The sequence below is a fragment of the Astyanax mexicanus genome, chromosome 14 (genome assembly GCF_023375975.1).
Source record: "Astyanax mexicanus isolate ESR-SI-001 chromosome 14, AstMex3_surface, whole genome shotgun sequence".
Taxonomy (NCBI): domain Eukaryota; kingdom Metazoa; phylum Chordata; class Actinopteri; order Characiformes; family Acestrorhamphidae; genus Astyanax; species Astyanax mexicanus.
Genome location: NC_064421.1, coordinates 48,795,784 through 48,818,970, shown reverse-complemented (window position 1 = coordinate 48,818,970; position 23,187 = coordinate 48,795,784). Strand labels below are relative to the sequence as shown.

At 36.8% G+C, this 23,187-nt stretch overlaps 3 protein-coding genes across 3 annotated transcripts in view; all 3 read right to left on the bottom strand.

Moving 5' to 3' along the window:
• Positions 1-10,007, bottom strand: part of bahd1 (bromo adjacent homology domain containing 1) — a 45,506-nt gene extending 35,499 nt beyond the window's left edge. The window contains exon 1 of the mRNA XM_022672540.2: positions 9,753-10,007. The gene's annotated coding sequence lies outside the window, so the exon portion shown is untranslated. The remainder of the gene's footprint in view (positions 1-9,752) is intronic.
• Positions 1-23,187, bottom strand: part of ltk (leukocyte receptor tyrosine kinase) — a 138,636-nt gene that overhangs the window by 15,500 nt on the left and 99,949 nt on the right. The window lies entirely within an intron of this gene.
• On the bottom strand, positions 11,831-21,638 carry ivd (isovaleryl-CoA dehydrogenase). The gene is made up of 12 exons (XM_022672544.2): positions 21,354-21,638; positions 19,787-19,876; positions 19,028-19,079; positions 18,679-18,848; positions 17,200-17,293; positions 16,362-16,492; positions 16,144-16,240; positions 15,882-15,975; positions 15,690-15,771; positions 15,226-15,330; positions 14,996-15,068; positions 11,831-13,407 (listed from the first exon to the last, which is right to left on the bottom strand). The coding sequence occupies exons 1-12, from the start codon at positions 21,483-21,485 to the stop codon at positions 13,274-13,276; spliced, it is 1,254 nt and encodes a 417-aa protein (XP_022528265.1). The 5' UTR covers positions 21,486-21,638; the 3' UTR covers positions 11,831-13,273.

Here is a 23,187-nt window from a genome sequence, read left to right as displayed (position 1 = left end):
TTTATTTGGAATTTGGGAGAAATGTTGTCTGTAGTTTATAGAATAAAACAACAATGTTCATTTTACTCAAACATAAACCTATAAATAGCAAAATCAGAGAAACTGAATCAGAAACTGAAGTGCTCTCTTCATTTAAGTGCTTTTTGCAATCACTATTACAATCTGTACAGCAGGCAGGACTTTCATTGTTTTTTTTACCAGTCACTTTTACCAGGCATGCATATACTTTAGAGTAGTCAGATTTGAAATGAGTATTAATGGGAGCCATGATGCTCCTGAATGCATGCAGTCTAAGAGGGGAAAACACTGCCCGCCAACACTAAACACTGATTGGCTGATTCCCAGACTCGCTTTCTCTTTTCTCTTTTGCGATTGGGTAATAAAGTCTGTGTCGTCTGCATGCACGTTTGTGTTCACTCTTGGGTCACTCGTTCCAGGTTCCGGGAGATTTTATCGGACTTGCGGGCATCAGTTACTGATATGTGCTAAACTCCGCATAGCTCCGGTAGATTTGAGCCGTCTGCAGTGTGGGCAGCTGATTGAAAACGGAAGCTAGAACTGTCTTTTTTTGAACAGGATGTTGAAAAATAAAGTGTAAGGCTGTAAAAGCCATGTGCTCTGAGGTCTGCAGTACGAGGCTGCGGTTCCTCGGCTGCTTGGAAAGTGTTTTGCGCGGCTCATAAACAGGATTTACCCGTCTCACAGTGTAAACACTGCAGGGGTGATAACAGACTGAAGTGATCCTCCTCGCCATCCTTCCCTCCACCTCAGCTCTACGCCTGCAAACAGCTGAGTCTGGTTTCAGTGACCACCCCATCACCCCCCCCCCCCTATACACACACACACACTCACACACTTATACACACACACACACACACCAATGCCACTTCCTCTTCTTTCTCCTAACTCAATACTACAATTCACAGCTGTATCTCTGGAGCAGGACCAGGTTAAGCCTGATGGTTTTCGCAATTAGCCATATGAAACAAATTACCAATCTACAAAACATATGCGAGATCTGGAAACCTTCAAGAATTAAACCAAAAAAAAGAGAGAGAAACTCTTCCAGGTAATGAAAAGCATTCCTCAGCGGCGCTAACCTCGCGGAAATATTAGCGTAGCGTAATGGAACGGCCTCGGATGCAGCCTAAGGAATTTCTTGCCCTGGAGGATTTCAGCTGGGATAAAAGCTAAAGAGCTAATGCTAAAGTCAGCGGCTACAGGCAGCACAGACACAGCGGGGGATCACATCACCTGGGGATGGGGATATAAAGAGAGAAACGTACGTAAGCGGTAAACGTAACTGTTTAAAAACATTTCTAAGAGCAATAAGTGTTTAGCGGTTGTAAAAAAAAACACCATTAGCATAAATTCAAACACATATAATTTCAGTGACTGTAATAGAGGAGTTGATCTTTGGAGAAAGTCAGAAGAACTCAGATATGATTTCAGGTTTGTCCTAGATTCATTCAATCACTGCATACATTTATTTTTGATGTTTCATCTGATTAAAGTTTATAGGTAGGCAGGTTGGCTGACTGGTTAATGGGAAGGTAAGTAGGTTGTTTAGTAGATTGGCTGTTATAGCAGTAGCAGGCTGTAGAATGTTGTTAGGTGCTAGGGATGTTGGCCGGTCTAGCAGGTTGGTTGGTTGATAAGTAAGTAGGAAAAATGGTCAATAGGTTGGTTGGTTTTTGGCTGGTTTGTTGGATGGTTTAGTAATATTAGTTGGTAGGAAGGTTTGGTGCTTGCTTGGTCAGTTGACTGGCTCGTTTAAGGAGGTTGGCTGGTTTAGTAAGGTAAGTTGCTTTAGTAAGGTTGGTTGATTTAGTAAGGTTGGTTGGTAGAAAGATTGGTTGGTAGTAAGGCTGGTTACTTAATTGGTTGGTTGATAGGAAAGGGTGGTTGGCTGGTAGGAAGATTGGTTGGCTGGTTTAATAAGATTGGTTGGTTGAAAGGTTGGTTGGCTAGCTGGTTTAGTAAGATTGGTTGGCAGAAAGATTGGTTGGTTGCTTGGTAGGAAGTTTGGTTGGTAAGAAGGTTGGTTGGTTGATAGGAAGGTTGGTTGGCTGGCTGGTTTAGTAAGATTGGTTGGTAGGAAGGTTGGTTGGTTGCTTGGTAGGAAGGTTGGTTGCTTGGTTGGTTGATTGGCTGGTTTAGTAAGGTTGGTTGGGAGGAAGGTTGGTTGCTTGGTTTAGTAAGGTAGGATGGTAGGAAATTTGGTTGGTTAGCGGGTTTAGTAAGATTGGTTGGAAGGAATGTTGGTTGCGTGGTTGTTTGGTTGGTAGGAAGGTTGATGGTTGGCTGGTTTAGTAAGATTGGTTGGAAGGTTGGTTGGTTGGTAGAAAGTTTGGTTGGTTGGCTGGTTGCTTGGTTGGTTGGTAGGAAGGTTGGTTGGTTGGCTGGTTGCTTGGTTGGTTGGTAGGAAGGTTGGTTGATTGGCTGGTTTAAAAAGGTTTTCAAATTCTGTCAAAAATCTCTTTAAAAGGTAAAGTTTACATACCCTTATTAAACATGATTATTCATTTCTTTCCTCCAGATTTACGTTATTACCCTGTTAATGAACACAAACTGTAATCTTATGACTACACTGTAAATCGAGAAGCCAATTAGAAGTCTGCACTAAACTCTTAAAGACATTAAGCTAATTATTATTGGGAACTAATAGGAACTGAACAGCCAGGAATTTTCCCTAAATCACAGAAACGCCCGTTTCGTACTGTGAATAAATAGAATCTTGGGAGCCACTGGCGTAATTACAGTAGATAACTGCCTTAGTTTAGAGATGACAAACATGAATCAAACCCCAGAAATAGACCCACTTATCCTAAATACTCTAATGTATACAGTACCTCCACAGCACCACCGCTGAAATACTCATAAAGAGCCGGAATCATTTAGCCTAATTCTGTCAAATGCACCGTGGAAAGAAGCACCAGAGCACAGGGAGAGATGTAGTGCGCTGGTACATTCGGCGTTGTGTAAATTTGAGGCGGTTATGGACCATTAGTCCAGAAGTCAATTTGCTGCACATAAGCTGCCTGTTAGAGGAGATCACTGACGATTTGCTCAGCTCTTTATCTGCTCGCTCATACATGTTTGATTGACTGTTTTCCCAGAGGGTGGTAATCCACCTTAAACAGGACTTATGTGGAGTCAGCGGCTCGCGAGGTTTGATCAGCAGAACGACTCTTGATGAAGTCAATAAAAGCGTCTGTGGGTTTTTCTTTCTTCCAATGATTTTCTTTTAATGTGATGTTAATTAGCTTCACTTTATGCCAAATCGACAATACCGCCTTAAAAAAGCATCGAAAGCACTGAACAAAAAAATTTCTTTTTAATTTCTTGAAATGTTTCTTCTAATTACTGACCTTCGTTTTACTCTTAAAGTATATATTATTTCTTTACTTAGTTGAGTAGTTGTTGCTTCTCATAATCTGGATTCGAACATTACTCAAATATTCACTATTCACTGTATACCTGTAACTCTACCTCTTCACTACTTTACTTTAACTGATGCTCTCAAACACTTTATTAAGAGACAAGAAATTCAAGTAATTAACTCTTGATGAGTTCAGCACAGCTGTTAACTGAAAGCCTGAATTCCAGGTGACTCTACCTCATAAAACTGACTGAGAAAATCCAGCAGAGATGTTCAGAACTGATCATCTAAATAAGATATGCCCACTGTAAAGAATAATAGTTCATCAGAGTTACACTTTAAGTTACTACATGATTCCTTACGTGTTCCTTCATATTCTGATAGATCACTTTATTATTCACTATTTACTATGTAGGAAAAAAATGAAGCTCCTCCTCCTGCCCTGCCCCTAAACCCATACATCACCCTGTGCCCATCCAAAACTACCCCTCCCATTTTTTAGCTCTGGACGGAGTCAGCTAAAATAAGAGTATTTATTTACCCTTAAAAATCCCTAAAAACTTTTACTAAGCAGAGTTTGTGGAATAGAAGTTTCCTGAACGGCTGGATAGAATACAGATATTACTGAACACAGCAGGAACAGCCATTATTATTATTATATAATTCATAGTATAATATAAGTGTGCTACCATTTAACAGTTTATACTGACCATTACTCTATATAAGTGTCCATAAAAGGGTCAATTAAGTGCAGGAACAGAACATTTTCTAACTGTAATGGAAGGTCTTTATCTCTACTTACATAAAAAATATCTTCTTACAAAATTCTATATTCTTTTTCTTCACTAAATGTCTCATTTCTCACTCTTTATTCTCCTTATTCTCCACAGAAGACCTTGAAGATACACCTGATGCCGTATTTCCCAGAACAGAGCTTTCAGACCTCAAATAATGCAAAGAAAAAACATAAAGTTCATATTCCTAATAATCAAGCTTTAAGAGTTCAGAAATCAATATTTGGTGGAATAACCCTGGTGGTTTTTAATCACAGTTTTTTTTTCATGCATCTTGGCATCATGTTCTCCTCCACCAGTCTTACACACTGCTTTTGGATAACTTTATGCTGCTTTACTCCTGGTGTAAAAATTCAAGCAGTTCAGTTTGGTGGTTTGATGGTTTGTGATCATCCATCTTCCTCTTGATTATATTCCAGAGGTTTTTAATTTGGTAAAATCAAAGAAAGTCATTTTTTAAGTGGCTCTGCATCTATGCGAACTCATCCTTTGAGCTTAAGCTCGTTCTCCAGTGGAAGCAGAGGAACGGATTGCATCTTTTTAAAGACGTTTTTAATATAATTGCAAAACTAAACGTATTGCTGAAAATGGGCTTTACGCTCCAGTGATCACCTTCTTATATATATATATATATTTATATAATCCCTGACGCTGCAGGAAGCACAGAGGGGATGTTTCTCAGAAGTTGAACTAGTGCTCTTTATTTAAACTGGGTCTGGCTGCAGTGAGAGCTCACAATGAGCGCCGCGGTTTAACCAATCCTAATATTTACAGGGGAAGCAATACTCCAGAGTACTCCGGAGTACTCAGAACACTAGCAGCTCTTTATACCGCACTCTCTATAGAGAAATACGCACAGAAAATACAAGTTTTTATAATCTTTGTTCAGCTACTCGTTTCATTTCCTCCTGCCATCAAATTCAAGGCTGCATCTTCCTAACGCCACCATTACTGCCACCTTTCATTCAGTGATCTGTGATCTGCATCATTTCCTCCTGTTCTGCTCACTTTTATCTTCATCTACACGAGTCTTTGTTTTAGAGAAAGTTCGAGGATTTACAATATAAACATATAAATGCAATGCTCGCTTCAAGTTATTGAACATGATGTGATGATGGTTTGAGTAAAAGTAACAGGACTGAAACGATTAGTCGATATAATCAATGATTGTATGACAATTATAAAAATAAATTGTTGACTTTAAATGACAGTGTTTACTAATCATTAATCTGTAATACATTCTCCCTGATCCCACCAAACCCACTCCATAAACTGTAACTGTAATGAGCCTTAGGCTGATTTAAACCCCACATTTTTTAGTAAGCAGATCATTAAAACTGAGTTTAAATGAGCAAAATCTGTTCTGTTCTAATCGGATGTTAATTAACATTGCAACACTGAAGAAGCACAGACCTATCATTTAAAAATAAAAATGTTTATTAACAACAGCTACACACAGCACTGCAAGTGAAGTGTGTAATACAGACAAGTGGAGGAGCTCACGTGTGCGTGAGACACAGAGCTGCATGATTATAACATTCAAATTTTTTTAAAACACAGTTTGATTTGTTAATTAGCGATATTGTGATTATCACGCCATAACCTTATATAAAATAAAAATAGCAATAAAAAACAGACACCTCTGGTTTGAATGCTGTTCATGCAGCTTGCCATCAGCTGCTGGAGTCCTGAGAGAGCACAGTTGGTTGGTCTTGCTCTCTCTGGGTGGGTACAGTACAGTAGATGGCGCTCTCTCTTTCCCCTCATCACTCCTAGGGTGATGTGGATCAGCACAGGGCTGCGTCTGTGAGCTGATGTATCAGAACCGAGTCGCTGCGCTTTTTTGTGATGCTTCAGAACCCCTTCACACCACTGCTCTAATATTAGGCTCCTAATTCTACATTTATGCCAATATAATTACATCACATGTGCTGCTGTGCATACGTAGTGTAATTTGGAAAGAATCGTATTCGTATATCGTAAGTTTCCTTTTATTTTTTTCTGTTTTTGGTTTTTATAGATTTTCATCCCACTTTTAATTTTTGATATGGATGAATTGATGTGGCTGAGCTGCAGTCTGAACTCTATATTCAGAGCTCCTGAGATTCTGATTCTGAAGGATTAAAGTGAAACTTAACGTGAAGCATCACTCTTTTGGTCTGTACAGAGTCACATTATACAGGCTGTGTGAACAAAAACTAAACTAAATATTGTATTTGTTCAGAAAATCAGATTTAGGTTAAAATGTTCTTGTTTCTCTGCTCCATGTGACTTTATCTCCACACCTGTAGGACACCTGAACCAGGCGAGACACCTGAAGACTGAGAACATGTTTAAAAGCAGAAGAGAAAGCTGCACTCGCCGGCTTTTACACGACACCCAGAACAACAGGCTTACAGAACTCTAAACACTAAATGCCAGTTTAGCGACGCGGCGTCCACGAGCGACGGCAAAGAGTAGTCATCAAAATGTCACGGGTGACGCAGGAGTAGTGCCCACTGGGAACCAGAGAGAGAAAAACCCATTCTTACAATAAAAAACAAGAGAAAAAGGAGCTTTTAGTAAATGTACCAGCTTTTATAGTGCAGTAAAATGTGTACGTTCTGTGTAAAATGTATTGACACCTGTAAAAAATATAGTACATGTTTATTTTCCCGATGATGCACTGATATTGGAACATATACAGTTAATATAAACTCTCAGCAACGACAGTGTTTTGGCCTAAAAAAAAACAACAACACATATTATTACATTATTATAACACATGTAAATGGCTCATTTCACTGAATGGATGCCATTTGCTTGTTGTAAATCTTTATAAACTCTTCAATAAACATATATATATATTTTTACTTTCTGAATCTAATAACACATATATTTAACTATGTAAAACATGCACTGGTCAAACTCAGGCATCTTTACTTTATTTTTTACAAGGTTTATAAGCTGAAGATGTTCACAAAACTCATGTGAAACTCATTTAAAACGTTGGTTTAAAAGCAAGAACACTAATTCCTTTCATTTTCTCTCAAATAAAGAATTTATTTTAAAGAAATAGTTATAGACTGCATGTTCAAATAATTGATATTTATGACAAAAAAAATCATTCCCATCATTCCTGTTACTGAAACTCACTACTGTTACTTTTTATGTTTTTGAGTAACAGGGCTGAAAGTAAATTAAATGTGGTATATCATGATATATATCGTTATCGCGATATCAATTTGTGATATATCGTGATATATGATTTTTCTCATATCGTCCAGCACTATACGCTTTGCTACCCTATACTACTCTACTCTACATTATACTGTTTTTACAAGCAAAACTGACTTATTTAGGCAGCAGGAACTGGAAGTCCAGCACTGTAAAGCCCAGAGGAACCTGTGAAAAAATGTGAAATTCTCTCTTTTTAACACACAGACGGCTTTGAAAGGTTTAATCCGGGGCCGTATCTGAAACAGCCACATTTTCCTCCTCAGACTGACTCAGGAGAAGCAGAAGATGAAGCAGTTTTGGGGGGGCTGAAGCCATAATGTAGAAAATTTAGCAACGTACCTTCAAATGAGTGTTTGACATGAGCCGACACATTCCACCCACACTGTTTACCAGCCTGCTGCACAGCTTCAGCACAGACTCAACACAGAGCGCACAACAACCACTAACACATAAAACATACAAAACTCTACAATACTGTAGCAATTTAGAAAAATATACACCTGAACAAATGATCCTCTGATCTTAAAAGCAGGTGTGATGATCTGCAGCCTTTTGTTCCTCAAAGAACAATGTTAATAATAGAAATATGAAAGGAATGTGAAGAATGAAGAACCTTTAGATCAAAAACAGCTCTGGAAAAAATTTAAAGAATTAACTTCAGTTTCAGTTCCTGAATCAGTTTCTCTGGTTTTGCTATTTACAGGTTTATGTTTGAGTAAAATGAACATTGTTGTTTTATTCTATAAACTACAGACAACATTTCTCCCAAATTACAAATAAAAATATTCTCATTTAGAGCATTTATTTACAGAAAATGAGAAATGACTGAAATAACAAAAAAAGGTGCAGAGCTTTCAGACCTCAAATAATGCAAAGAAAACAAGTTCATATTCATAAAGATTTAAGAGTTCAGAAATAATCAATATTTGGTGGAATAATCCTGGTTGGTTTTTAATCACAGTTTTTTAATGCATCTTGGCATCATGTTCTCCTCCACCAGTCTTACACACTGCTTTTGGCTAACTTTATGCTGCTTTACTCCTGGTGCAAAAATTCAAGCAGTTAATTTGAACCATAAAACAGTGTTTCTGAGACTGAGAGACAGACAGATGGACCATATAACACCAAGACATAAACCAGTCTTTATAAGACTGAAAGACAAGTTGATCATAAAACACAAATTTTACAAAGGTTGGGAGACAGACAGCTCTACCTTATCTAAATTTTAGAGACAGACAGATGATCCATATAACAGCCTTTAAGACAGAGAGAGAGACATCTAGACCATAGTGTGCCAAGTCCTGCTAGAAAATGAAATCCACATCTATATAAAAGTTGTCAGCAGTCAGACAAACTAAAGAGCCAGTAATTATTTATTCCACAGAAAATAAATAACTACAACTTCAGCGGCGCTCCAGACTAAAGCTAGAAAATCCAACAGAGAAAACAAAGAGAGGAAATAAAATAAGTAGAGGAAATAAAACTACAGAAGAAATAAAGAGAGAAAATATAACTACTGCAGAGGAAATAAAATGAGAGATATAAGAGAGGAAATAAAACAACAAAGGAAATAAAGAGAAGAAATAAAAGTGAAAATAAAAACAAGAAATAAAGATAGGAAATAAAATTACAGAGGAAATAATGAGAGGAAATAAAACAACAGAGAAATAAAGAGAGGAAATAAAATTAGAGATATAAGAGAGAAAATAAAGAGAGGAAAAAATATATAGGAAATAAAACTACAGAGGAAATAAAAGTGAAAATAAAGAAAGGAAATAAAGATAGGAAATAAACCTACAGATAAAATAAAGAGAAGAATTAAAACTACAGAGGAAATAAAAAGAGGAAATAAAACTACAGAGGAAATAAAAGAGGAAATAAAGAGAGGAAATAAGAAATAACATAAAATAAGAGGATATAAGAGAGGAAATGACGAGAGGAAATAAGAAAAGAAATAAAATAAGAGAGGAAATAAAGCTAAATAAAAAATGAAGAGAGGAAATAAAGCTCCAGAGGAAATAAGAGAGGAAATAAGAAATAACATAAAATAAGAGGATATAAGAGAGGAAATGACGAGAGGAAATAAGAAAAGAAATAAAATAAGAGAGGAAATAAAGCTAAATAAAAAATGAAGAGAGGAAATAAAGCTCCAGAGGAAATAAGAGAGGAAATAAGAGAGGAAATAAAGCTCCAGAGGAAATAAGAGAGGAAATAAGAGAGGAAATAAGAGAGGAAATAAAGCTCCAGAGGAAATAAGCGAGGAAATAAAGAGAGGAAATAAGAGAGGAAATAAAGCTCCAGAGGAACTAAGAGAGGAAATAAAGCTGAGAGCCCGCAGCTGTCAGTCTCTCTCTTACCGGGCGGGTGTCGGTGTGTGTCGGTGTGTCGGAGCGCGTGCAGCGGGAGCTCCGGTCGGGGTTTCGGTTTATCCGGTTTTCTCTCGGTCTCCGGGCCGCCGCGCGGACACGCCGTCAGTTACCGGGTTATCTCTCCTCCATCAGCCCGCGCGCAGTCCCGCGCCCCGCGGACCGACACTCTAACCGAGCGCGAGCTCATTTATTATTCTGTATTTTATATAACAGCTCCGCTCCTCCGCTACCGACTCATCACATGCTCCTCCCGCTCAATATGGAGTTTCTTAAAGAGACACAGACCATCAATATACACCCCTCTACCACAGCCTCCATCACCTCTACTATCACTACTACTCACTACTAACTCTATTACTCACTATTACTCACTACTAACTCTATTACTCACTACTACTCACTATTAACTCTATTACTCACTATTACTCACTACTAACTCTATTACTCACTATTACTCACTACTAACTCTATTACTCACTACTACTCACTATTAACTCTATTACTCACTATTACTCACTATTAACTCTATTACTCACTATTACTCACTACTAACTCTATTACTCACTATTACTCACTACTAACTCTATTACTCACTATTACTCACTACTAACTCTATTACTCACTATTACTCACTACTAACTCTATTACTCACTACTAACTCTATTACTCACTACTACTCACCACTAACTCTATTACTCACTATTACTCACTACTACTCACCACTAACTCTATTACTCACTATTACTCACTACTAACTCTATTACTCACTATTACTCACTACTAACTCTATTACTCACTATTAATACTATTAACTCTATTACTCACTATTAATACTATTAACTCTATTACTATTACTCACTACTAACTCTATTACTCACTACTATCACTATTACTCACTATTACTCACTATTAATACTATTAACTCTACTACTCACTACTAACTCTATTACTCACTATTAATACTATTAACTCTATTACTCACTACTAACTCTATTGCTCACTATTAACTCTATTACTCACTATTACTCACTATTAACTCTATTACTCACTATTAACTCTATTACTCACTATTAACTCTATTACTCACTATTAACTCTATTACTCACTATTACTCACTATTAATACTACTAACTCTATTACTCACTATTAATACTATTAACTCTATTACTCACTATTACTCACTATTAAATCTATTACTCACTATTACCTCTATTACTCACTATTAATTCTATTAACTCTATTACTGACTATTAGCACTATTACTGACTATTTACACTATTACTCACTACTATCACTATTACTCACTATTAACTCTATTACTGACTATTAACACTATTACTCACTATTAACTCTATTATCACTATTACTGACTAATAACTCTTATTACTCACTACTGAAATAAACTTGACGCAAAAGTATAAACCAGACTTTAGTGTTGTAGGGTGTAAGAGAAAGCTGAGTATACAAAGACTGAATAACTGAATGAATCTATTTCAGTTCATTTGACAGTCAATAAATACAGCTCTAGAAAAAAAGTTATCCAAAAGCAGTGTGTAAGACTGGTGGAGGAGAACATGATGCCAAGATGCATGAAAAAAAACTGTGATTAAAAACGAGGGTTATTCCACCAAATATTGATTTCTGAACTCTTTAAATGATATGAACTGTATATGAACTTGTTTTCTTTGCATTATTTGAGGTCTGAAAGCTCTTTTATTTTTATTTTATTTTATTAAAAGATACTGTTTACATCCCATCCCTACACTATGGGATGTAAACAGTGGTTTTTAATAAGCATCTTGTTCAGTTTTAAAGCTCTAAATGTCTGGTTTTAAATATCAGGACTCTCCAGATTCTACCAGTGAAGTGTGGAGCTACTTTGAGCTGAATAACGGTGTAAAAAGTGATTTATCTGCAGGGTAAAATATGCCCCATATCACTCATTCTAGAGAGATATTTAACAAAGATAAGTACTTTTTATCATGTTTTAATAAATACACCAAGTCCATTTTAGACTGGAGTTCTCCTTTAAGAATTGCAATAATACAACACTAAAGACACGCTGCTGAAGACAAAGAAAGCATTTTTTATTCTACACAAAAGATTAATATGTTAAATATGCAACCGACGTGACTTCAAACTATTTTTTCAGATTTAGCTACATAAAATACATTAAATGTGTGATATTATACAAAATTGTTTACAACTAACAATCATATTACGGTAAATACACCACTGAATGGTCATTATTCCCCGTATGCATGATTTCCTACTACAGAAACTCCCAAGACGAGAAAAAAAGAGGACAAAACGTAACTTCAACCTATTTTGAGGAGAATTTTAAACAAATGGTTATTTTTTGTATTTATTTTTACAGAATAGAGCTTATTGTCTTTATTAAGTGGGAACTCAGTAATTCAGAGCATTTCCCAGCATGTACGGAAGACAAGAAATAGATGAGTCGTCACCAAATCCTCCAAACTGAATCAAACACACTTCATTTAGATCATTAAGGACTTCAAAAATAAAATATTAGACGGATCAAATGTGAATCGATCAGGTTTACAGTAAAAATCTGCAGGAACAAAGGCTGGTGATCACTGCAATAGAAAACACAGAAACGTGTCAGAAAAAGGCTGGAAATCTGTGAAATAAATGAATGTTTTAATGATTTTCAACCTAATCTCTATCTACTATATCCTCAATTATCACTGGCAAAGTTTTAATGCATTTAAATGTAGTTAAAAAGGAACACACCCCATTGGCCAGTTGCAGTTTTCCATCAGTAGCCATATTTTATAAAAATATAAAACAGATATAAATAGATTTACAGCTTAATGAAGAGAAAATCGAGCTGTAAATGTGTTTAATTATTGTATTTAACTTATTTTAGAGATGTAAATACATTTCCCGATGGAGGAATTGGTGGTGGAACCTGTACTGTAGCCTTTTTTCGTGCAATCTTTTAATAAATGACTATAATAATCATAGGTGCAATAATAATAATAATAGGCGTGTTTTTTTTTGTACATAAAAGGGTGCAACTGTAACAACTGCAATTTCCCTCTGGGATTAATATTATATATTTTGATTCTGATTCTGATCCTCAATAATGTAGTGTTGCAAAAAAAAAAATCTGAATAGTGTGAACCAGCCTCAAAATCATAAAAATCATCATCTCATGGAACAATAATGCTCAAAAAATACTTTAATAAATAAAATGACTTATTCTTATTAGTTTTTTTTTTTTAAGTTAATGCTTCCTTTCCTACTATAAAGGAAAATGCATTAAAAGTATGATCTGTGAGAATCGACGATACAGTTGTGATACAGATTAGGTTGAAAATAAAATAAATAAAAACCTCCTTTTTACCCATTCATTTCTTAAATTTTAATTGAGTTCTAAAACACCCATCAGACAGATTCACGCACTGTTAAATCTCATTTTTATCAGATTATTAGAGTAGTATCCTGTATTTAAGGCATTGAGGAGCAGCTTGGTTGAGGTTTTATTTGAACATGGAGTTGAAAGCTCTGCCGATGACCATCCTCCGGACCTCGCTGGTGCCGGCGCCGATCTCGTACAGCTTAGCGTCTCTGAGGAATCGGCCCATTGGGTAATCATTAATATAACCGTTTCCACCTGTAGATACAAACAAACACAGAAACACAGAAACACTGAATAAAGAACGAATCCAGCACAATCAGCACTGTTTCAGTACAGCAGATCAGAAATCAGGTGGTAGATTTTATATGGCTGAACCTGATAAACACACTGCAGAAATCCTAACATGGTCTAAAGACCATCATTAAAATGATCTTTATATTATTACCTTTTATCTTTTTCTAAATGATGCTTCTGTGTTATATTGAATTTTCCATATGATTACCATGGTTTATTTTTCACTACTACTTGTAATTTCTTTTACTGTAAAAGTCCCGTATTTTTTACACTATAAGCTGCACTTAAAATCCTTTAATTTTGCCAAAAATCATCAGAGCTGCTTATAATCCGGTGCTCCTTATGTATGAATTCTATCAGTCAGGTAATAAGGAGCAGTAAAGTCACTCCACTGAAGTACAGAGTTACACAGGAGTTTCAGTTTAGTTCTCCAGCACCCAGACTGGAGCAGTATTAGCATTAGCCGCTAACAGTTAGCTACTAATGCTAATGCTCCAGCCTTGGTGCTGGAGTAATTTGGGAACGTAAGCTCACTGTAAATAAACAGAAGTTCTTTACTCACCCAAATAAACAAATAAACAGGTTTCAGGAGATAAATCTGTGTAGATTAACATCCAGCACTCGTTTAATTTTAACAGAAGGTCTTTTATTTTTAGTTTTGTTTACTTAGCTTCTCTTTTACTCGTTTTACCCGTCAGGGCGGCAGTACAGTCATTAAGGTGTACTGCAGGAGTCTGTTAATAAATAAGTAAAAGAGGAAACACTGATGCAGCTCATTCCATATTTATTCATATATACAGTAAATCTTAACCAAGACTGCATTTACTGTAGTATTCCCTACTGAACCCTAACGCTTAAATAACAGCTACTGTCTGCAGAAAAGAGAGAGAGAGAGAGAGAGAGAGAGAGATAGAGAGAGAGACAAAGAGAGAGAGAAAGACAGAGATAAATATATATATATATAGAGAGAAAGAGAAAAAATAGAGACGAGAGAGAGACATATATATAAAGAGAAAGAGTGTGAAATAGAGAGAAATAGAGATAGAGAGAGATGCACATTGAATTCTGTGTGATTTGATCAGTCGTGGTTTTATGTTTTTTGGATACAATCCGGGTTAGCACCCGAACATCCCTTTCAGACAGCTTCCTCTTACAGCATCCACAGTTAATCCTGTTGGATGTGGTTGGTCCTTCTTGGTGGTATGCTGACGTTACCCTGGATACTGTGGCTCTTGATGCATCACAAAGACTTGCTGTCTTGGTCACAGATGCTCCAGCAAGACGTGCACCAACAATTTGTCCTCTTTTGAACTCTGGTATGTCCCCCATAATGTTGTGTGCATTGTAATATTTAGAGCAGAACTGTGCTCTTACCCTGCTAATTGAACCTTCACACTCTGCTCTTACTGGTGCAATGTGCAACTAATGAAGATTGAACACCAGGCTGCTCCAATTTAGACATGAAACCTAAAATCCCACACTAACATGATGACAGGTGTTTCAGTTATATTGTCCAACTCCTGTATATAGCACACAGTCAGATACTCACCCAGGCACTGAATTCCGTCCAGGGCTACTTGAGTGGCGTTTTCAGCACAATAAAGGATTACTCCAGCACAGTCCTACAATCACAACACAAATCAATACCAACGCTACACAACCCCACTACCCAACACACAACCCAACACGCTAATGCTGCTGCTGCATGCTTCACTCTCAGCACTGAAATAAATGATTAGTAAAGTAAAGAAAGAGGGAAACTGTTTTAAATAAACTCACCTTGGCGCTGAAGTGGCCTTTGTCACAAGCGCGTGCGACGTTGTACACATACTGCCGGCAGGAGCTCAGCCGGGTGTACATATCAGCCATTTTTGCCTGCATCAGCTACAGGGGGTACAGAGAGGATAAGCATTATTATCCCAGTCCTGAGGGATCCTCACTCTGCACCACGTTCTTCACCAAGTCTTTTTTTTATTGCAGTTTTGTTTACTAAGCTTAACGTTACTTAAATTAACTTAGTTAGCTACCTGCGCAAAACAACACCCAGCAGCGAGACCTGCTGAAGTAGAAGTTCCTTATAGTGTCTCTTAAAATGCGCTTTATAATCCGGTGCACCTTATAATGCAAAGAATACAGTAGTTTTTTTACAGTGCATTTCAGAGCTTGTTATGTGATTTATCTTACAACTAAATATTATTGATAATAATAACAAATCAAATTCAACGAACGCTTCAACAGCCCACCTGGAACAGGCCGATCTTCTGCCCGAACGCTTCTCGAACGTGCAGGTAGGGAATAGCGTGGTCCAGCACAGCCTGCATAATACTGCAGAAAAAAACAAACAGAAATCCCAGAGTAATAATCATAATTCATCAAGATTCTACTCAACAGAACAGAAGAGTCTGTTCTAAAGTCAACATTAAACACATTATTACCCTATTGGTCCAGCTGAGAGCACCAGCCTCTCCAGGTCTAATCCACTCATCAGCACGTACACCCCCTTATTCAGCGGCCCCAACACGTTCTCCGCTGAAATTACAGCAATGAGTTTTATTTAGTTAGTTATTTATTATTTTATGCAGCAGAAGAAGAAGAAGAACTGAACAAGGCTCACAGGAGCAAATCCACTTTACTGAAAGCACTTCACTAGAATCATATGCACAAACACACACATTATACACACACACACACACACACCTGGAACCTTGCAGTCCTCAAAGACCAGCTCACAAGTATTTGATCCCCTCATTCCCAACTTATCCAGCTTCTGCGCTGTGCTAAATCCCGGCGTCCCCTTAGAGAAACAAAGCGTTCAACAAGATAAACACTCAAAAACAGACATCACCGCCGAGCGTTAAACACTACAGGCTCCAATCAGCCGGAGCCGGGCCGGTTCAGAGCTGTATCTCACTAACCTTTTCCACGATGAAGGCAGAGATGCCTCGGGCTGCCGCCTCGGGGCTCGTCTTCGCATAAACGATGAGCACGTCGGCATCTGGACCGTTCGTGATCCAGAACTTATTACCATTCAGCACATAGTGGTCACCTGAAAGGGCAGAGCAGATCAAAGCTGCAGGAGGGAAGCAGGATGTAGGATGTGAAGCCCATCATACGCACAAAAGGAGGAAGTGGTTTCTGTAAAAGCTACATTTATAAGATACGTTCCTGAAAGGTCATGAATTCATAATCATGATCTGAGCAGAAATATGCAGGATTTAAACCAGACAAGCTGGTGTTTTAATGCTGAATTAAAGCTGATGTTATGGTTGATTTAGAAAAGTGAATCAATGATGATGTTGAAACGTATTTACAAGGCCAATTACCCCACTCACTCATTAGTAGAGCTTAGATCGGGACCGAATAAATCCAATCCGTCTTTGTAAGCCCGAGCCCGGTTTAAACCCGATATTTTTTTGTAAGTAGAGAGTTAAAACTGAGCTTTTTATCATTTCCAGGCTGTTTAAATGAGCGAAATCTGTTCCGAATTATGTTAATTAACATTGCAACACTGAAGAAGCATAGACCTATTATTTAATAAAAATGTTTATTAAGTTATTATTAGTTAACAATTTCTAAGAATATAATACACTTTTAGAACAAATCAATAAACACAATAGATAAAAAAATATCACGATTATCAAAAATCATTGAGGCCATGTTCATTTATTGTACGATAAATCGTTATTGCAATTATTGCGACAGGCCTACTTAAAGCCTAAGCGCAGGACCAAAAACAGCAATAAGGATATTTACCCTCGTTCCTCGCCGTGAGCTTCATGGACACGACATCAGATCCAGAGTTGGGTTCACTCATGGCCAAAGCACCGACGTGTTCTCCTGTAATCAACTATAAAACACACAATAAACCATCATCAGATCCTCTCCTGCTCTCAGCTTTAATATAAACGTCTGGGAAACCCGTCTAACAGGTGTTAAATAATAATAAATAATAACATCCTGCCTTTCTGTTCACACTGATTCTGTATTATTCTTATGAAGACGGGCAGATGGAGCTGATCTCAACAGCTGTTCACATTAACAAGAGATATTAAGATAAATCACAAACCTCAACTTAATCTTCCTGAAACATCACAGATCACACGCAGCTTCACATCTAAATAAACCTGCATTCTGCATTACGCTTAATCTACTAAAATAATAAATAAATGATCAAAAATGTTCTGTGGTTCTGAAGCTCTATTGCTAAGCTAGCCTGTAGTAACTACAGATACACCGTATCAGACAGCTCAGTACAGCTGTTTTTGAGTAAATAAGATGATAAAAACTAGTTTCCGAGAAAGTAAAGTCTAAGTTAGTTAATGTTAGCTAACAGGCTAACCGCTATCAGTTAAAAGGCTTACTGATATAAGGTTAGCCACTAACAGGCCAAGCGCTAGAAGGCTAGCCGCTAACATGCTTACAGCTGAAAGTCAAACCATGAACAAAGTAACTGCTAACAGGCTAACCGCTTGAAGGGTAGCCGTTACATTACAGCAGGCTTACCGCTAAAAGGCTAGCTGCAAATGCTAATCGCTAGAAGGCTAGCCACTAGAGGGCTAACTGCCAACAGGATAAATTCTAGAAGGCTACCAGCCAGCAGGCTAGAACATCAACTTTTATGGAGATGCGGATTTCATTTTTCAGCAGGATTTTCCAGCTGCTAAAGTACCAATTGGTCTTACTATATAATACTCAAATTTTCTGAGACAACGATTTTTGTTTTTTTTCATTGGCTGTAATCCATAATCAATAATTAACAATAATAATTTAAAGAAATAAATGCTTAAAATAGATCACTCTGTGTTTAATACATCTATATAATATATATCATGAGTTTACATTATGAAACGAATTATTGAAATAAAGTAACCTTTCTCTCATATTCTGATTTCTAAAGCATTTGATGCACTAGTATCATTCAATTAATTCACTAAAAATATATAAATAAGAAAAAAACAGACAGCTCTAGAATAATATACATTTGGTTTTGCAGGGATGGTTGCAGACGCACATTAATGACGTTTATAATATATATTATATAGAATAAATTGCTCTTTAAAAAAAAGTAACATGTTACTGCATAAATATGACATGGTATTATCCTTATATCAGTGTCATGAAATGGTCTTTATATCACAATAACAATAATAACAATACTATTTAGTGCAATGATTTCTGGACCAATATATTATCCAATAAAACTGGTTCCTATTACAGTGTGTAAACTGGTACCTTGGGCATGTACTTCTCTTTCTGTTTCGTGTTTCCGTGTCGCACCAGCTGATTAATACAGAGATTAGAATGAGCTCCATAACTGAGAGCAATCGCCGCAGACGCCCGAGACATCTCCTCCATCACGATCACATGATCCAGATAGCCCAATCCCGTGCCTCCGTACTCCACTGTGATCAGAAAACATGAACAAAGAGAGCACAGATCAATCAGAACTCATGAACTCAGATCACATGATTACAGCAGAGAATCTGTAATAAAGAGAACTTTAATGTTAAATTTTGAAAATATTGATATTTGTTGGATGTTCTACAAAAGTTGACCAAAACAGCAGAAATAAAGCTCTTGCCTGGAGCTGTGATTCCAAGCAGTCCCAGTTCACCTGCCTCCTTCCAAAACTCCTGAAAGAAGAAGAAAATTAAAATAAATAAAAACAATCAGGGGCACAGTTTTTACTCTAAAAATAAAAAAAGAATATCATAAAAAATAGTTACTTTATTTAAGATGTGAAACTCCTATATTATATAGATGTATTAAACACAGAGTGATCTGTTTTAAGCCTTTATTTATTTTATTGTTGATTATTGATTATGGCTCACAGCCAATGAAAAACCCAAAAATCAGTGTCTCCGAAAAATATTATAGAGAATATTATATAAGACCTAATTTTGGTACTTTTGATACTCGGTCAATGTGGGCAGTGTGCCAAGTCCTGCTGGAAAATGAAATCAGCATCTCCGTTTTTAAACTGAATTACTGAAATAAAGTAACTTTGCTGTTCTCATTTTTTGAGATTCACTAGTGTGTATATATATATATATAAAACACTCAGAAAAGTTTAGATTTTTACTTTCATTACTTTTATTACATCTATACACCTTTAAAATAGTCATTTATGATGTCTTTAGTAAGATCAATAATTTATACAGAACCATGAGAATTTAAACTCCTATTCTTAAATCCTGAAATGTTTGTTTTCTGTTGCCTGTATAAATGTTTCTTTAAGGAACTGAAGGAACAGCTTTTATTGATGACCCTTTTCCATCCTGATAGTCTACTGTTAATATTTACTCTTTAATATTTACAGGGTTCTTGTGTGGTAACTTACCCTCATTCGTGGAAAATCATTTGTCTTGTCAATTTCATCAGCGAAGGGGGCGAGCTTTTCCGAACAGAACCTCTGAACTGTCTGTCTGAGCTGGAGAAAAGAAATAAAGAACATTAGTTAGTGTTGTTTGAGCAGATCCATCACAAACTCTCTATAACATCAAACCCAATGCTGCATTAAAACTGTTAATAATACTTAATAATGTAATATTATCTAACCAGTAACCATTAAAGTGATCAGAGAACAAAAGCTATTCAGTTTTAGATTTTTTTTTTAATATCTCTCAACAAACTACTTTTAGTCAAAACAACAGCTATAGTTACTTGTTATTTTAAATTCCACCTTAAATTCAAATTCAAAGCCAATTGTATATTTACATTACATCTACTGTTGTTGGGCTATTATATTTGGTGGAATAACCCTGATTTTTAATCAGTTTTTTTCTTCATGCATCTTGGCATCATGTTCTCCTCCACCAGTCTTACACACTGCTTTTGGATAACTTTATGCTGCTTTACTCCTGGTGCAAAAATTCAAGCAGTTCAGTTTGGTGGTTTGATGGTTTGTGATCATCCATCTTCCTCTTGATTATATTCCAGAGGTTTTTAATTTGGTAAAATCAAAGAAACTCATTATAATTTTTTTATTCTGTCTATGCTGCTTCATGCTGTTTACACTGAGTGCGGTATGTGCAGAGTTCACTGCTCGCAGCCATGCAACTCCACTGACACCACTAATATTAAATAAAAAATATAAAAAAACTGATTGATAGAATATTATTCTACATAATTTAACCTTTAAATGAATGAAAAGGGATTTCAACCAATCAAAACCAGCCGTGCGAGCACGCCCCCGCCCCCTCCCCCACAGAACTACCTACAACTTGGCTATAACTACAGTTAGCTGAATTTAACAGACATGAAGAAAGGTATATATATATATATATATATTTATAAAATGATGTTTTATTTTAGCTTCATTAGCTAGTAGCTAGCTTATTATCAGCTGGTGTAGCTACAAGGTCACGTGTGACCTCACAGGTAGGAGATAACCTATACCTTAGCTAACAGGAGCTGCAGTTCAGCCTGCAGAGTTTATTCATATTATTAAAGCTTTATAAGCTTTATAGCTAAATTAACTAGATAGGACACTGTCTAGCATAACATATGATATCATTACTAGCTGAACACGTATAAAACAAATAGGAAAATATATAATATACAGGATAATAGCAGCCAGTTAGCTGTAAGTTAGCTAGCCCTACATGCCTGCAGGAATATAACTTAAGGGTTTGTAGTTAGATATTCAGTTTAATGGACTGAAGAGAGAATACGTTATCTAATACCTAAACAAGCTACGTTTTCCTCAATTTAAACGTATTATCTAAGTTATATCTTATTATTATTATTAGCTAACTTATATGTTGAGAGAAGGTTCTCTTTCCACAGACAGGTGTTGAACCCCACAGCTAGCGTTACAGGACACGTATACAGGACATTTTAACAGACTGACACTCTACCCTGTGTGTAAACAAAGCTTTATTTAGTTTATTTATGTTTATTTGTACCTGGATCTGCTCCTCTGTGAGCCCGTTAACGATATCATCCACCGGAACCGCTCCAGCACAGCCCCGCCGCGGAGCGCAGCCCGCCGACAGCCTGCTAACAGCGAGTCCTAAAGCCCGTCTGGCGGAGAGCATGGTGGTGGAGGAGCTGCAGCTATTATATAATAATTATTATTATTATTAAATTAAATACAGTGTTTAAATAATAAAGAGCTGCAGGGTTACTTATACAACAGCCCTGCTGATAACACACACAGAGACTTCTCTTCTTCACCCAGCTCTGATATAAACCCCGCTCAGCGCTACTGCCGCCTACTGCCGCCTACTGACCAAGAGAGACACTGCACTATTCCCTACTGGAGGAAGGAGATTATGGAGGGAATTTAGTGCCAAAAAAATCAAAGTTGCAATCAAAATTATATAAGAATGAAAAGGATAAAAAAATATATAAAATTGATGTTTAAAAAATACAAAAGAGAAAAAAAATATATAGCAAATATATACAGCTCTGGGGAAAAAAATAAGAGAGCACTCAAACAAAGCTGAGTTTCTTTGATTTTACCAAATTGAAAACCTCTGGAATAAAATGAATATAATCAAGAGGAAGATGGACGATCACAAGCCATTAAACCACCGAACTGAACTGCTTGATTTTTTTTTTCACCAGGAGTAAAGCAGCATAAAGTTATCCAAAAGCAGTGTGTAAGAATGGTGGAGGAGAACATGATGCCAAGATGCATGAACAAAAAACAACTGTGATAAAAAACAGGGTTATTCCACCAAATATTGATTTCTGAACATACCAGTGCAACAGTAAATAGACAGACATGTATGCATTTATGTGTCTTCAAAATCAAAGTAGATGTAAAAGGCAAGGTGCTGTGTGACCTGTGGGAGGTGCTGTTGTTTTATCCCTGCTTTGTCTCTTTGGCTGCTATACTGAATTCACTTTTCTAGAGTTAACTCCCTCTATTGACTCCTGCAGCGGGAGTGAATTATTCAACTCTTGTATTGTATTTATTGTATTTCTTTGGATGTTCTGTTTTTTTCTGTTTTCACAAGTCTAAAGTTGACTTATTTGTCTGGAGTTTAAATTGCCTGATTCACCTTAAATTGTGCCATAGTTACCTGTATTTAATTAAGGTGGACGGAAACATACCTGAAGAAGAAGCTGCTAAAATAAGACCATCCATAATATTCTGTAAAAAAATGGTTTATTTCTTTTTTTTAATGCTTAAACCATTTCTAGCTTCTTCAAAAATCAAGCTCAAGATCAGCTTTTGCTTGTAACTGGTTTTGGATGGTCTAAGAACGTATTTCTCGGCGTTGCCGAGTAGCATCACAGTGCTAACACTCGGAGGAAAGCGCAGTGACTCGGTTCTGATACATCAGCTCACAGACGCAGCCTTGTGCTGATCCACATCACCCTAGGAGTGATGAGGGGAACGAGCGCCATCTACTGTACTGTACCCACCCAGAGAGAGCAAGGCCAACTGTGATGGCAAGCTGCATGACCGACTCTATGGCCAGTGGTGGTCAATCAGCAAAAATAAATCCTGCTATTTACATGCTAGTCAACCAGTTAGCTTACTGATACACAGGCTATGTTTTCATCTGGATGACCAGCTTTTTAAAATGTCATGTCGGCCACACTGCTTATTCATCCTAGTCATGCAGCTTAGTTTTCCTGTTCAAGCGTATTTTGTTTTTTCATGCATGTACACCACCAGCTAAACCATCAAGCTCAAATAAATAGCATACCATATATATCAGCTATGCTATAGTCAATAGCTAAGCTGGTCAACCAGTTCAACCAGCTTGAACAGCTGGAGCTTCA